This window comes from Lolium perenne, chromosome 6 (genome assembly GCF_019359855.2).
Source record: "Lolium perenne isolate Kyuss_39 chromosome 6, Kyuss_2.0, whole genome shotgun sequence".
Classification (NCBI taxonomy): Eukaryota; Viridiplantae; Streptophyta; class Magnoliopsida; order Poales; family Poaceae; genus Lolium; species Lolium perenne.
The window spans coordinates 26,196,843-26,211,653 of record NC_067249.2 but is presented as its reverse complement, the minus strand read 5'-3'; the positions used below and the strand labels follow the sequence as shown (position 1 = coordinate 26,211,653).

The following is a 14,811-nucleotide window of genomic DNA, read 5'->3' as shown; positions in this document are numbered from 1 at the left end:
AAAAACATATCACTGATGATTCTTGTTTATTTTCCCTTCATAATTACTCTTCTGCTGCTGATCTTTTTCTCTTTTGATTCTCACTGTGTAGATTGAATTTTGCTGTGTAATTTCAATACATGGTAGATTGCCATAAAAAAAAACTTTTTTAGCACTAAATTCTTCATGTTGTCACTTTTAGCAATAATCAAATGTGCATTGAGTTTGGATACTCCATGCATCCAGTTCCTTCTTATTTCAGGTGGTGTGCGCCCAATCAAACACAGTGGGAATTAAAACCTACTCTAGAAATAAAAGAAAAGTACTACTAAATCAACAACAATTAATATGGTCCCTAAAAAAAACAATTAAGATGGAATGGAGGGAGTAACTTTTCCATGTCCTCCCTCAAACTGTCCCTTTTCTTTTGTCAGATCAATCGTCATGACTTAGGGCTGGAGAGTACTATTCGTGTTCAGTGGAAGCTAACGTACTACACAATTAAGCTTCTTCACTTTGCATTTTTTTTTCTTCCTTTTTGGCCAGCATTATGGTCGATTGAAGATTGATGTAGCTAGCTGTGAACGACCAAAAAGTAAGCAAATTAAATGCAGAGTAAACATGGGGTACAAATCTTATGGTTTCATTATATGTATTTTGGTTTCAATATTCAGTATAACACAAAACGGATAAGAAACAAAGCCATGCCATGACAGCTTATTATTCTCCAGTTTATTTCTTCAGAAATGTACTCTGACAGCAGTAGTACATCCCCTCTCTTATTCTTCATCTATTTATTTACTTCGGTGCCAAACTGAGCTTGTTCTTCACCCAAGGAAAGGAATCAGCACCGAGGTTCGACAAACACTGATGCGGTTCTTCTGGGTACGGTGAACTGGCCTGTCGCCGCCTCGTATGCAGACTGCCTCACTAATGCATCTGATGAATTCACCTGAAAGAAACAGTTTGTTAGTGTTTTATAACTCTTCTACCATTTCCACAACTTTTCTATTGATGTTCCATTGGTTTTAGGAGACTGAAACTCAGAACTATGAAGTACATCAGTGGTTTTGATCCTTGGAATTTGCAGACTGAATAGTGTCCAGATGTTCTGCTTTAACGAGATTACGACTAAAACTCTGTTCTAGGTTGTTGATTTCATTGGTTCTAAGACTGAAACTCACAACTATGGGGATTTAACAGTGCTCAGTAGTTCAGTGCTGTAACAATTGAATATCTCTCAGGTCGAAAACAACTTGGAACAGTTACCTGCACTGGATGCAACTCCAGTGCCATCGAAGCAAGGGCAGGGATATCCATGGATACTTCATGCGGACATACATTGAAGACGACCACGACATAAGAGAAGCTGCAGAAAGTGATTGGTTGTTAGATCAACAACACAGAACATCAAGGGCTTCTCCTACCAGACATTGAGGTCCAGAAACTACTGTGACTGCATCTTTTGTTTATCTTGCAAGAATAGATCTTTATGCAAATGATAATTACATCGGTGCTACTTACTTGGCATCTAGCTGAGCCATCTGAGGACTATCATTTCGTGCATCTTCGATGCTCATAACAATAACACCTGGGATCGCGGAGGGCCCTGTGTTGTGAAACTGAACCCTTTGCTGAAATATGACAGGAATGCAGTCAGATCTACACAATAGCTCATTTCGATAAACATTGCTTGACATGTAGATCGAGAACGACAGATTGTTTACCCATCCTTTAAAAAGAAAAAGGAAAAAAGAGAAAAAGAAAAAGATTGTCTACATTATAGCCCTTCAGTGGTCTGAAAGTAGAGTCCATACTAATTTGCTAGCAAAGATATGAAGTGTACATGTACCTTAGTGTCACTTGCTGTACTTAGACGAAAAAGTGGAGATGAGTATCTGATCTTCAGGATGTCAACAAAACTTTCTAGGACAGCAAGAATGTGTCTTTTGGCAGGTTTGAAAAATGGATTTTCCAACCTTGGTTTTATCCTGCAAAATTGTTTCCAAACTATCAAATGCATGTTTATAAAAAGATAAAAATGGGAAGCATTCATTTAAGTTCTTTAGTTTATCAAAAGGACATGGCCAAATATATGAAAAATACAATAATGGCAACAAAATATGCAAAAGTTAAGAAACTTACAGGGGCCAATTATCTTCATTCTTTTCACTTGGAGGAAGCCCAACACCCCAATTGTTTGTTTCATAGGAAAAATCAAGCCTTAACAAGAGGAAGAAAACAGAACCTCACCATGCAGTTAAAGATGTTAAAAAAAAGCAGTTAAAGATGCTAGGGAAGTACTACTTTCCCTTGAACTATTCTTCGTATACGGCAAAGATGTATGGTCATAATCATTATTTTTCAAGGATTTTTTAATTGATTTCCTCTCTTGGAAAAGATAATCGTTTTAGCTTATGAGAAGAACTGATGTTCTCATCAAGGTACAAAGGGCAGTTTATTACTTGTTAAACCAATCACCAGAATTATATGAATCTCGATCGATGGACTTGGATCTCAGTATCTCGTCACCAGCATGGAAAAAGGGTATTCCCTGAAAGGACAAGTTAACAAAATTGAGGACTCTAGCCCAAAAATTCAAGTTATAGCTCATGTATGAAAGTACACTATTTTTTAATTATTTGCATTAAATTATAAATTACTATATTCTTTCCCATATTGGGAAAAATGTACTTAATCAGAAGAAAAGATAGGATAAAATCTGAACAACACAAAATCACGTCAAATCATAGTGCATGTGTTGGTTGGATTATCAAAATGTAGATTGCTGCCAATTTTAATTTCTGATCGGTTGGATTATCAAAATGCAGATTGCTATCAATTTTAATTTCTGGTATTACTTAGAATAAACATCCTAGCAAAAGAGTCCTCGTCCTGAATATATTAATTATGCTAAGAGAACAAATGAAACTAAGATTAGATTCCCTGATCATTTAGTGACTCCATGCAATCCACTAGGTTAGTCACTTGAGCTACTAGATCAGTCTTGCCATATTGACCATTTTACTTTGATTCAGTAACTTATTTCTGGGGAAACTGACTGATTTGGTCACCTATTCCTATACGATCACAGTTCTGTGAACACCGGAAAATTATAGGTTTTATGATCCATATTCTGTTTACATACAAACCTGAGATAGTGCCATCATGCTGGAGGCTAAAAGATTTATCCTGCATCTCTCATCAACTGAGATATCAGTCAGGGTCTGTATAAACAACAACACAAAAAACAGTTCAAGAATTCAATAGTGTGCGAGGTTTGAGAAATGAAATATCAAGCTCATCTTTGCGGAAAAAAACTAATGAGCATTTTTTATTCAAAAGTAAAAGTGTATCATCACAAGAATTAAATAGTTGCTTTGTGAATGCAAAGTTTGATTTCCAGAGGATAAACTAATTTCAGCAAGTGATGTTACCAATTAAAATTATAGAGTACTGTATTAAAATAGATGTTAGGAAATCCATGCTAGTCTGTTTTGTAATTTTTCATTTTTTATAAAACATGAAAAGAAAAAGCAATGATTACTAGACCGTAATAACTGATGAAAGAGGTGTACCAGAAGTTATTTATATAACAGGATACATGCCATACCTTTAGACTGATAACGTCAAACAGAGTCTCATTGTCATGAGCAGAAACATAGTTTATCTGAAATGTACAGAGCAGCGTGTATTTTAGTAAATGACTGGTGGCAGTACATTAAAGATCTGGGACAAAAAGTTCAACCGTGTACCGAACATTAGAACCATGCAAGCCAGAAAACATATTATTTTGGAAAATACAAAAGAAAAATAACCACACCGTTTCTATTGGGGACGAAGTATAGCCGACTGGTAATCCATCAAAAGTGTAAATTTCTGATCCCTTCTTAGCTTCTCCAGTATGAGATATTAGTACATAATCCCTCAGATTACCAGCAAGTCCAATCTGAAAAAAGTACAAAAAAAAATATACCATCTTGCCTGACAAACTTACTAAGGAGAAATTATTTCATTTTGCATGGAAAACTTGATAGGGAGAAAACTAATAACATTTAATTCTATTCAGTTTCTTTTATCTGAAATGTTAACATTTTCACATGACCTACCCCATCGAACTCCATTTGTGCCAAAACAATTTGTTTTTCGAAATGTACCCAAATGAATGCTTAGCTCCAACTCCTTAGTTTTGCTCATGTTTGATCTCTTGCCAGTAAATCAAATCTAACAGCTGATTTCGATGAAAGGAGTTTTTTGTGTCCACCTAAATAAAATTCACCATGGATTGCACGGAACAGATAGTGAGATAGAGTAACAGGTGTGAAAAGAAAAGCACAAAAGTATTGTCCTCCACTTATCTCATGAAACTTGATTAACCGTGGCTATTTATATATATTTTATTTGCAACAAGAAAAAAAGTCAACAGCGTACACTTTCAATTGAATTGATAGGTTAAAAACAAATTAATTTTCAATCAGTGGACAGATTTTTAAGAACATGATTATTGATAGCCAACCTGTATGTGGTCAGCATAAGTAGCAAGCGCGGCCTTGGTATCTGCTTCGTTGCCCTGATAAAATCCATTCGGCTACACAAAAGGGCAAATACAGAATAATAAGCACGATGGAATCCTGGAAACTAATCTAGAAATATTTTAAATAAATGTGGTAAAGTGCATCTCTGCATAACAACCCCCGTTGAGACTTCGGACCTTGAAGTCTAGAAAATTATTGGTGCCAGCTAGGGCACACAAAAATAGTATCCAAGTAGTTCGATAAACATCTAAAATAATCCATAACTAAGGAAGTAAGGATGGCTCAATACTAGCAGAGACCATTACAAAACTTATTAGCTGGCAAACATTTTCTGATCCATAGATGACACGTCAGTACATGATCTCTGAGGTACACAGGTCTAATGGTGCGCAACACCAATTAATAGAAAGTTAGGAACCTTAAAGTAGCTACAGCCAACACTTAATTGCAGAAAAAGGAACCTCCTTATGAGTTTCAGAAAATGGCTTAACCAGAAAGAAATTCCCAACCTCAGGAAAACTGTAATAAGAGAGGAAAAAAGGATACTGTTGTGATCATATGAATGCTGAAAGCAAGAAATTGGTTACAGAAATGTCACATCCTAACTTTCATTTCCAGGAAGAGCATTGGCGTAAAGGACATTAAGATTACCTGTAAGAACAGACCAGTAGTAAAGCCTTGCTGTAGTGGATTACCAAATGGATTGCCCCCATTAATAGCATCCCGCATTCTATCATTGAAGCTGCAAAGTATGATGGTATGGATATTACTATGTTGTATGGAAAAAAGAGTTGATATAGAGCCAACACCAAAATGAAATACCGATACCTATTTACTAGAGTATTTACTGCACTCTGGTATTTTGAGTCAGAGCTTCAAAGTTCTGACAGTACAAGAGACTGTTGAGACATAAATTCCCCTTTTAATTTTACTTTTGAATGTAGAATCTAGTTATGCTTGGAGGGTATGTTAAAAAGTTGACGAATTGGGTAATTTAAATGTAAAACGAGAAGGAACACGCTTCTGGTCAAAACTGAAAGGTGCTCACTTCTCAGTCACAGCAAATAGCTTATTTCCTCAAACACACACCCAAATGTGTGTCATTTTCTATTATAAGAAGGCGTCAAGGCGACGCAAAGCATAAGAAACAAATCTCAAAGCAAAAGAGCCTAGCCTAATAAACAGAACCAAAATAATAATAAACCAAAGCAAGAACAATCAAACTGTACACCTCTAGGAAAATAGTAAGTTGGTAATAAATTCGACTTACCTACCAATCCCTGTTCCACTCATATTAAGCTGGGATCCATTTATTCCACGTTGATTGCGTGCAACTTCACCGAAGTCCCATCCTTCACCATACCTGTGGAAATGTCATTGTCCTTGTTACACCGAGAATGTTTGCTGCTGCCATTGAAACTGGTTACTCTGAAACTAAGCAATCTCAGTCCTTACAAGTATATTTTTGAACCATCAACTCCATGTGCATCACTTGTAAGGCTTTGAAGAGCATATTTTGCTCTCATCTGTATTTTTTAAACAAAAAGGTTATCCAGCACAGTGCGATGCACTTGACAACAAAATATAGGAAGCCAATTACGTACAATCATTTTGTGCAGCCATGTGGGCCACATAGTCACAAGAAGGAAATTTTTATTTAATTTTCTTTCTAATTGCAGTTATAGTGAGTAGTGAGCCAATGAGTAAGTCATAAATGCACATATGAAAACCATTTCCAGAATTAACCAGCATTGCTGCATATCTTAGACATTTGATACTAAAATTTCATAGGATGGTGTTTGATTCTGGCATGTTCACTACAAAAAATGTATGATCCAAATTGACTGACTTGCAAAGTATAGACAAGTGAATGTGAATAATATTGAATATATCAATAAGCCATGGAAATGTTTGAAAATCAGTAACCAAGCTAAGAGCTTGAAATTTCCTCATTTTTTTCCATTTTAATGAGAAATTGCTGAAAGAATTCGAGGTGAAGTGTTAATATGTTGAAGGCACAAGCTGGAAGGGTATTAGTCAAGTTGTAAAATTTTGGTGTTATAAAAAACAATTTGGCTCTCAACTATTGCAAACAAAATTTTTGTTTTAGTGAAATTCTAACCAGTAAAACTCATGTAGGCAATTGCAGGTATGTGTGTAGTACCATGTTAATGATGCAACCCTCATCTCCAGCCAGGCGCACGTGGTCTTATGGCTTTGGTCTTCGGACTTGAAGTACTCAGCACAATCTGCGTACAGGTTCTTATTTGTTGGCTGCACTGGATTCCCATGTCACAAAATTCTATGGATGGCTCAGGTGCCCCTCTTGCTTTGGCTTGACCTTATGCACCCCTCAAGTGGACTGCTCATAGGCTTCGGTGCATGGTCTCCCCCAGCCATGGCACCGTCCCCATGTGTTCCCAGGAACTGGAAACAGCAGAGCACCTCTTCATCCGCTGCCCATGGTTACGACAACTTTGAGGTCTCACACTTAGTTGGGATGGCCATGGCCCTGCCATCCCTGGAGGAGTGGTGGCTGATTATGCACAAGAGCAGACCCATTAACAAAAGGAAGGGTTTAACTCCACAGTTGCCCTCAATGTTTGCTCCATTTGGAAGCAGCATAACAGCAGTGTTCCAGAGTGTGAGCAAGGATCCCGCAATATAGCAAATGACTTCAAGACGCGGGCAGGGTGCTGGTGGCACGATTCCACTTGACCGTTGCGCGAACCATGCGTGTGTTGTGTGGTCTTTGATCTCGGCACTTGCTGCCCAGATCTTGTATCTATTTGTGTGTTCTCTTAATTAAAAGATGTGCAGCTGTGCTTGCACGCTCTCTAAAATGAGGGCAAGGTGTGTAGTTCTGGAATGTAAGATACAGGAAATGATCTATGTACTCGTGATACTTTATTGAAGCATGATTTAACTCAGAAAAACTCAACATGCGTAATTTAACTCAGCAAGGATATGAACTTATTTACCATGGTACGTTTCATGATATGGCCCATAAGATCAAATCTGAACCCATCAACCTAAGGCAAAAATTACATGCTGGTTAAAAAGCATGATGAAAAGGAATGGCAAGTAAACAGCATGAAATTGTCCAGAGATGAAGGAAATGGAAGAAGCAAGACTCTGCCATGAATGCATGAATGCATGAATTTTTCTGTGCATAGCGTGGATGAGCCATTAAGTCTGAAATGACTGGTATTATCATAATATAATGCCAATAATTAGAATACTGGTACCACTGCCCACTCACTTTGTAATTTACTGCCCAGTTCAGAAGGTCATCGACAATTAACCTATCGACCATGAAATGCTCACTTGCCGTATTGTTCATAGCTGCGCTGTTCTCAATCTGGCCCTTAATATCCCTTCTAACGTAGTATCCAGGAACGATCTGTAAATAAACCATAAAGAAATAAGAAAGAAGACAGATTAGAAAGGTCCAAAACTTTAGGCATAAGAAACGAAGAAAACACCCGGTTTAGTTTACATGTATTTGTAGGATCTACAAACACATCGATGGAACAGTGAAAACAAAGTTCTAATACTTGCCATTTCTTGCAAACAAGAATTTTACATATTTCTTTCACTTCGTACACAATGTAGCATGACTGGTGGTACTTAAATAAGTTACAGAAATGCTCTTCGGTGAACCAAGTATAATGGAATAGTACTTTCAGTTGACTTTTAACATGGTAAAGATGCGCTGTAACACTTACTCAAAGAAAAAATAAAAAGGATGGTTGTTCTTTTAGTTGCAATACTACTGAACAAAACATTACTAGTAATAACCTTGTCAAGCACTGAGGTGATACCGAAAGGGCCACTTGAGTTTAGATGATTGTACACAACGTCCATAACAACACGAAGACCTATGCGATTGAGTGCCTGCAGTCCAAAGTTTATCAGAGAAGTAACATGTATCCTGCATCGAACTAACCACATATAGAACCTTCAATTGGGCTGATCTGTTTGATTGGGGAGCCTCATTTGGAACACATGAATTATGTGGGAATTAGTCCAAATGTTCCATAGTTCTTTCTGGTATCGTCTCTTACAAAGCAGGGTCACATACTTGCAGAGTTACAAAGAAAAACACACCTGGACCATCTGACGGTATTCAATAATGCGACTCGGGCCATCAGGGTTACTTGCATAGCTTCCTTTTGGAACCCCCCAGAGCACAGGGTTATACCTTTACAATGCATATGACCATATGTAAGAACAATGTACTCGCAAGAACAAGAAATCTAGCGATCTTAATACCAGCATAACACATTAGTGTATGTCAGGTTTAAGAGGAAAAAATAAGTGTGTGGAATCAATACCCCCAATTATAAGGGTCCTCTTCCTTAATAGCTGCTATTGCAGCTTCTTGCATATCTGACCCTGGAGGGAATTTCGCTAGTTCACATTCATCTGTCAGGGTAAATGAAGGTCCCCAGTGATTCAAGCAGAAATAATCGAATATCTCAACTCAAAGTACACCAGATGAAAATGAATTACACTCTAACCCATTAAGTACTTATAAATAGTCGTAAGTAAAATCTATCTAACAAGGAAATGAGAGATGTCTAGAAAGTACAAACTGAACTCAAAAGACGTGTATTTTTATAATTAAAAACTCTATATGTCTGATTTTTTTAATATCCTAGGCCGTTATTTTTTTCGAGAAAACGCAAAAGACTTTTGCGTTTCATTTCATTGAAAAGATAGAGAGTTTTACAAGCCTCCTAGGAGGCGGGGTACAGGTACAGGAAGTGACTCAGTGCACGTCCCAGGTCGTCGGAAGCACTACCCTAATGCCCTTCGCGCCGGCCCTAGCCCAAAGATGAGCCTCATCAAAGATCTCCTGGACCAAGTCTCGCACCGAGGGCTGAGTTCTGTCAAACACGCAAGAGTTGCGGTGCTTCCAGAGCATCCAAGGCGTCAACAGGGTGAAGGAGTCCAGTCCTTTGCGCATAGGCTTAGCGGTCATCTGCCTGGCCTTGCGCCACCACTCGTCGATGGAGGCGTCGTTGCTGTCTGGCGGCTGACAGGTCATGCGGAGGCGAGCCAACACCTCGTGCCAAACCTGTCGGGAGAAGGGACAGGCGAGGAGGAGATGGTGCATGGTCTCAGGCATCTGGTCGCAGAGGAGGCAGCGGGGATGGTGCTGGAGGCCTCGCCTGGCGAGGCGTTGGGCAGTCCAGCAGCGATCCATGCAGGCAAGCCAAGTAAAAAACTTGACCCGCGGCGGCGCCCAAGTCTTCCAATTAAGCTTCCAGGAGCTGGAGGCAGTGGAGCCATGGAATTGCGCAAGGTAGCAAGACTTGGCAGTGTAAGTACCAGTGGCTGTCCACTTCCAGACCAGCCTATCGGGCTCGGTGCGAAGCGTGGTGCGCGAGACGGCAGCCCAGAGCGCCAGGTACTGGCCAATCTCGTGCACGCCGAGGATGCCGTGGATGTCCTGAGCCCAGGCGTTTCCAAGGAGCCCTTCGGCGACGGTCCTGACCTTGCGCCGGCGCTTGGGGATGCAACCGTATAGGCTTGGCGCGATCTCGCGGACGGCGTGGCCGCCGATCCACCTGTCTTCCCAGAAGAGCGCGTCGCGGCCGTTCCCAACCGACATGGTGGTGGAGGCGAAGAACAGCGCTCGTTCCTCAGGCGTGAACTGCAGGTCAAGGTCGCTCCACGCACGTCGATCGTCCGTGCGGGAGAGCCAAAGCCAGCGAAGCCGCAGCGCAAGGCCAGTCCGCTCCATGTCAGGTATGCCCAAACCGCCGTACGAGATGGGCCTGCAGACCCGGCTCCAGTTGACGTGGCAGTTTCCACCTTTGGCTTCCTTCTTACCCTCCCACAAGAAACCCCTCTTGATCTTGTCGATGAGTTTCAGCGTTTTCTTGGGGAGTCCAAGCACCAGCTGCTGGTGGATGGGAATGGCGCTGATCACCGCCTTGACCAGCGTTGCGCGCCCAGCCTTGGTCATGAGTTTCGCCTTCCAGGTGGGGAGGCCAGCAGCGGCGCGTTCAACCAGAGGTTGGAGTTGTGCAGTTGTTGGTCTCCGCAGAGTCAGGGGAATGCCTAGGTAGGTTAGCGGCAGGCCGGCCGTGGGGCAGCCAAGCTCGTGCAGCGCCGGCGCAACGGCTCCCTCGTCGCAGCGAATGAGGGTGGCCGAGCTCTTAGCGTAGTTGACCTGGAGCCCGGACGCGCGGCCAAACAGCCGCAGGATCTCACGCACGGCGGTCACGTCCTCCATCGTGGGGCAGCAAAACAGCACCACATCATCGGCGTATAGCGAAAACGCCGGGATGTGACGTCGTGGGTGCAGGCGCTGCAGGATGCCTTCGCTGATCGCGCGCTGGACCAGGCGGCCGAGGGCGTCGACTCCCAGGACGAAGAGCTGCGGCGAGAGGGGATCTCCCTGCCGTAAACCTCTCCGGTGCCAGATGGGTGGGCCGGGCTCGCCGTTGATTAGGACCCGCGTGCTGGCAGAGGTGAGCAGGATCGCAAGCCAGCCCAGGAAGCGATCACCAAAGCCGTACTGGCGCAGGGCTTCGAGGAGGAACGGCCACGAGATGGAATCGAAGGCTTTTGCCAGGTCTAGCTTGAGGAGGATGCGGGGCTCCCCGAGCTGGTGGAGGAGGCGGGCAGATTGCTTCACCAAGATGAAGTTGTCGTGCAGGCTGCGGCCGGAGATGAACGCGTTTTGGTTGGCGCTAACCAGCTCGTCGAGGCGCGGTGCTAGGCGCAGCGAAAGCGTCTTTGCGAATAGCTTGGCAACCAGGTGAATAAGGCTGATGGGCCTATAGTCGCCAAGGGAAGTCGCGTCCGCACGCTTAGGCAACAGCGTCATCAAGGCCTGGTTTAGGCGGTGGAAGCCTCGACCGCGCAGCTCGTAGAGCTGCTGGAAGACGTCGACGACGTCCTGCCTGACGGTGCCCCAGCAGGCGCGGAGGAAATCCGCGGTGAATCCGTCGGGCCCAGGTGCCTTGCGGGCCGGCATGCGCTTGACCGCGCCCCAGATTTCATCGGCGGAGAAGGGGGCCTCGAGGGAATCAAGGCCAGCCGCGGGCTCGATCAGCTGGGCGAAGTCGAGCGTGCAGTCGCGGGTTTCAGCAGTGCCCAGCAGGCCGTCGTAGTGCATGAAAGCCGCCTCCGCAATGTCAGCGTGATCCGTCAACGTCTGCCCGTCGACAAGGATGGCGTGGATGCGGTTCTTTTGTCTGCTCCTAGGCCGTTATTTTAAAGAATGTGCAACAGCTTTGCGCAACTTCTCATTAAGAAGGAAAGCGAGATAATACACAAGACTTCCGACAACAAAAATCTTTTCTCATCAACAAGAAAGGAAATACTGAACAGTAACTTAAGGCAAACACTTGCATACTAGGCTAGGTGCATCTGAGGGTGGTAAATGGTTTGTGCAATCGTCTGCTGTAGGCCCACCCACAGTACTCTAGACGAGATTGAGTAGTTTGGAATCTAATTTTGTATATTTTGACAAGGGTTTTATCTAAGACAAGAAAAAGCATGCAAGGTACAACAATGACTTAACAAAAGCTAAACAATATGCATTGTTGTCTGATAAAGGATAGAGAAAAATATTTCTTTACCAACACATTTCCAATTGCTCTTAATGTCATCAACACCGGCAAAATGAAAGCTTGGCAACAGATGAACATGAGTCAGACCAGCATCAGACAATTTTTGTAGGTGCTGCATTCCTGCTGAATCCTGCACCAGAAGACCCACAATGCAATCGGGATGCATGTTTGTGAAAAAAGATTATGAAATATACCGATTTCTAGTAGATTAACTCTGAGTGACCTGATATGTAAATGCCTGAAACCCTCCTCGAGAGTTACAGTCCACTGTACTGTCATGGGCACTGCAATAAAAAAACATAGGAAACAAGGAGTTGAAGTTTTACAGATGACTACGCTTAAAATCCCACAAACTTAAAGCCACAAAAATAATCAAGCGGCACAGTTTACCTGAAATCACGAATATGCAATTCATAGATGGTTATGTCAGAGAAGGAATCAAGCTTTGGCTTTTCATCTGCCAATTCATCCCAGGAAGGTGGCTTCATTGATTCACAATTAATGTCAACCAACCAAGTCCGCTCACCATTTGCAGAAAGCCTGATAGAATGAACACAACAGTGACTTCCTCCTCTATGTGTATATAATAGTAATAAGATGACCACTGGCACATACCCTCTAGCATAAGGATCGTCAGCTAAAACTTTCTCAACCAACGCCTTACTTGGATGATACACGTCGACTTCATACAGATAGTACCGGTTTTCCCAGTCTCTTGGTCCAGTAATACTCCAAACACCATTGAACTCCTTGAGCTGCAAAGTCTCCAGTACAGGCCCCACTGGGCCATCAAAGATGCGCACACTCACATCCTGCATGAAATACTTTACCTATGAGCAGAAACATGGGACTAGAGATAACACTTTACATCCTAGGAGGCTTGATAACTAGAACCCAGACCTGCGCTGTAGGGGCCCAAAGGTGCAGGCTCACAGCTTCCTCGCTGAAAACCGCACCAAGCGGTCCAGTGTACGCAAACATGTCATCCAATACACCAGGTAGCTGCAGCCCAGTAACATCGGCGTGTTCCCCGTCAGCTGCACATAAACAAGTCCATGAAGTTCGTATCCAACCGTATATATGAACAGAAAGGAAGCAAAGACTACTACAGATTTCATGTACCACTGAAAGAAGCAACGACCAGCTGGCATTTCACGAGGCTGGCGACGTCGACAGAGCTCGGAACTCTGAAGGCTCTGTAACTGCTGATGAAAGGGAACTTGTCGGTCACCTGAAAATTTTGGATTGGGACTGTTGCTTCAGTAGATAAATTAAATGTCCCCATTTGGACACCGCACACAGCACAGGAGGAAATCGAATCAGTGACATATATATGTCTTACACTCTCTGGGAGCCCGGCGTGCTCCGGTTGCAGCTCGACTTTGGAGTCATAGCCTAATCAGATCAGCAAATGTATTCGCAATACGTCAGGTTCAGCTTGCTTTCTACCGTGATTGATGACGAAATTCTATGAACTTGGCCTACCTTGGATGCCGCGATTTGATGGCGAGAGGTGCAGCGCGGCGCCTCTGCTGGCGTACAGGCAGACGGACGACGCTTCCTGATCGCTGACGTCCCAGGCGATGAGAGAGCTCGTCACCCAGTAGGCCCTGGCGTCCGGCATGAACGCCTGCAAGCAACCACAAAAGAGAAAGCTCGCCGTGTGACTGCCAGGTGGGGCCCTAGGGGCAGTTATTCAATTCGGCGGGAACAAAGGGGCAGCATAGCGACGATTCGTAAGGCAAGAAGCGGCGGGAGGGAGGCGACGAGGGGGAGGAGGAGCACCTGGATGGCCTCGGCGGCCTGGTTTTCGACGGCGGTGCCGGCGGAGGCGCCGGTGTCCCCGACCGCCATGGGTGGCTTCCTCGGCAAGGCGGCGGCGGGCGCCCTCCTCCAGGTCCCGAGCGCGGCGGCGCGGGCGGAATGCGCCCTTGCCGGCGGTCCCCGCGGCGAAGCGGAGGAGGAGCGAGGGGGAATTGGTAGGGTGAACGGGGAATTGAGGTGGCGGTGGAGCAGCATCTGCACCTGCATTGGCATTTGTGATGGATGCGGCTTTGGATTCAGACAGGAACAGAATTTCTGTTCTTGAGGGGAGGAATGGAGGAAGGAGAAAGAGTCTGTTTTTTTTTTCCTTTTCCTCTTGTATTTTGTTGGGCCAACTTTATTTCTGTTTTATCCTAAAATACCTTTTTGGCGTTTCCCCTTTTATCGTTCTGGCAATTATATTTATTTATTTGTATTTTTAGTCTCGGAATACCTCAGAATACAAGTAGAGGTAAGACTGGATTTGAAAAGGATACTTAAACACGAAAGGCTCAAACAAAAGAGTGCAAAAAAACGTGCGTCCGGCTCTATTGAGCTTATAGTTGTTAAGTTTAATATTCAATGTATGTACGTATTTGTGTATGATACAAATTTTGTTCCGTTGGCCTTTGGCTCCTTAGGGCATGTACAATGAAGTGACGGTCAGTCTTCCCTTACATTTGGCAAACAAATAAGAAATATTTTTTAATACATTTCATTTACCACACTCAATTAGACAATTTCATGAGATTGATAAATTGTGTGCACTAAGATAGCAATGAGAACATGTAAAAAAATGTCGGCGGAGTATAAAACAGATCATTACAAATGAAAGGTATTTCTATGCATAAACTTAGAATAGTACCACATTGCATGTTAAAGTGTTTCCAATACAATATCGG

The 14,811-nt window shown here is 43.2% G+C and overlaps 1 protein-coding gene across 1 annotated transcript; it reads right to left on the bottom strand.

Moving 5' to 3' along the window:
• Positions 1-601: 601 nt before the first annotated feature.
• LOC127308547 (pullulanase 1, chloroplastic) lies at positions 602-14,235 on the bottom strand. The gene is made up of 27 exons (XM_051339410.2): positions 13,892-14,235; positions 13,592-13,736; positions 13,449-13,501; positions 13,229-13,337; positions 13,007-13,143; positions 12,722-12,918; positions 12,497-12,646; positions 12,330-12,390; positions 12,116-12,236; positions 8,852-8,942; positions 8,625-8,718; positions 8,316-8,411; positions 7,777-7,917; positions 7,496-7,546; positions 5,970-6,040; positions 5,785-5,877; positions 5,166-5,256; positions 4,496-4,567; positions 3,803-3,928; positions 3,593-3,649; positions 3,132-3,206; positions 2,445-2,533; positions 2,125-2,202; positions 1,832-1,970; positions 1,504-1,613; positions 1,249-1,348; positions 602-931 (listed from the first exon to the last, which is right to left on the bottom strand). Exons 1-27 carry the CDS (start codon positions 14,141-14,143, stop codon positions 824-826), a joined length of 2,907 nt encoding a protein of 968 aa, XP_051195370.1. The 5' UTR covers positions 14,144-14,235; the 3' UTR covers positions 602-823.
• Positions 14,236-14,811: the final 576 nt, after the last annotated feature.

What these genes read in the sequence shown, in the direction of transcription:
- LOC127308547 (XM_051339410.2), bottom strand. Translation starts at nt 14,143, where the DNA reads ATGCCAATGCAGGTGCAGATGCTGCTCCACCGCCACCTCAATTCCCCG. An exon ending in GACGATCCTTATGCTAGAGG is followed by an intron (nt 12,647 to 12,721) that starts GTATGTGCCAGT and finishes TCATTCTATCAG; the next exon opens with GCTTTCTGCAAATGGTGAGC. An exon ending in GAGGACCCTTATAATTGGGG is followed by an intron (nt 8,719 to 8,851) that starts GTATTGATTCCA and finishes TGCATTGTAAAG; the next exon opens with GTATAACCCTGTGCTCTGGG.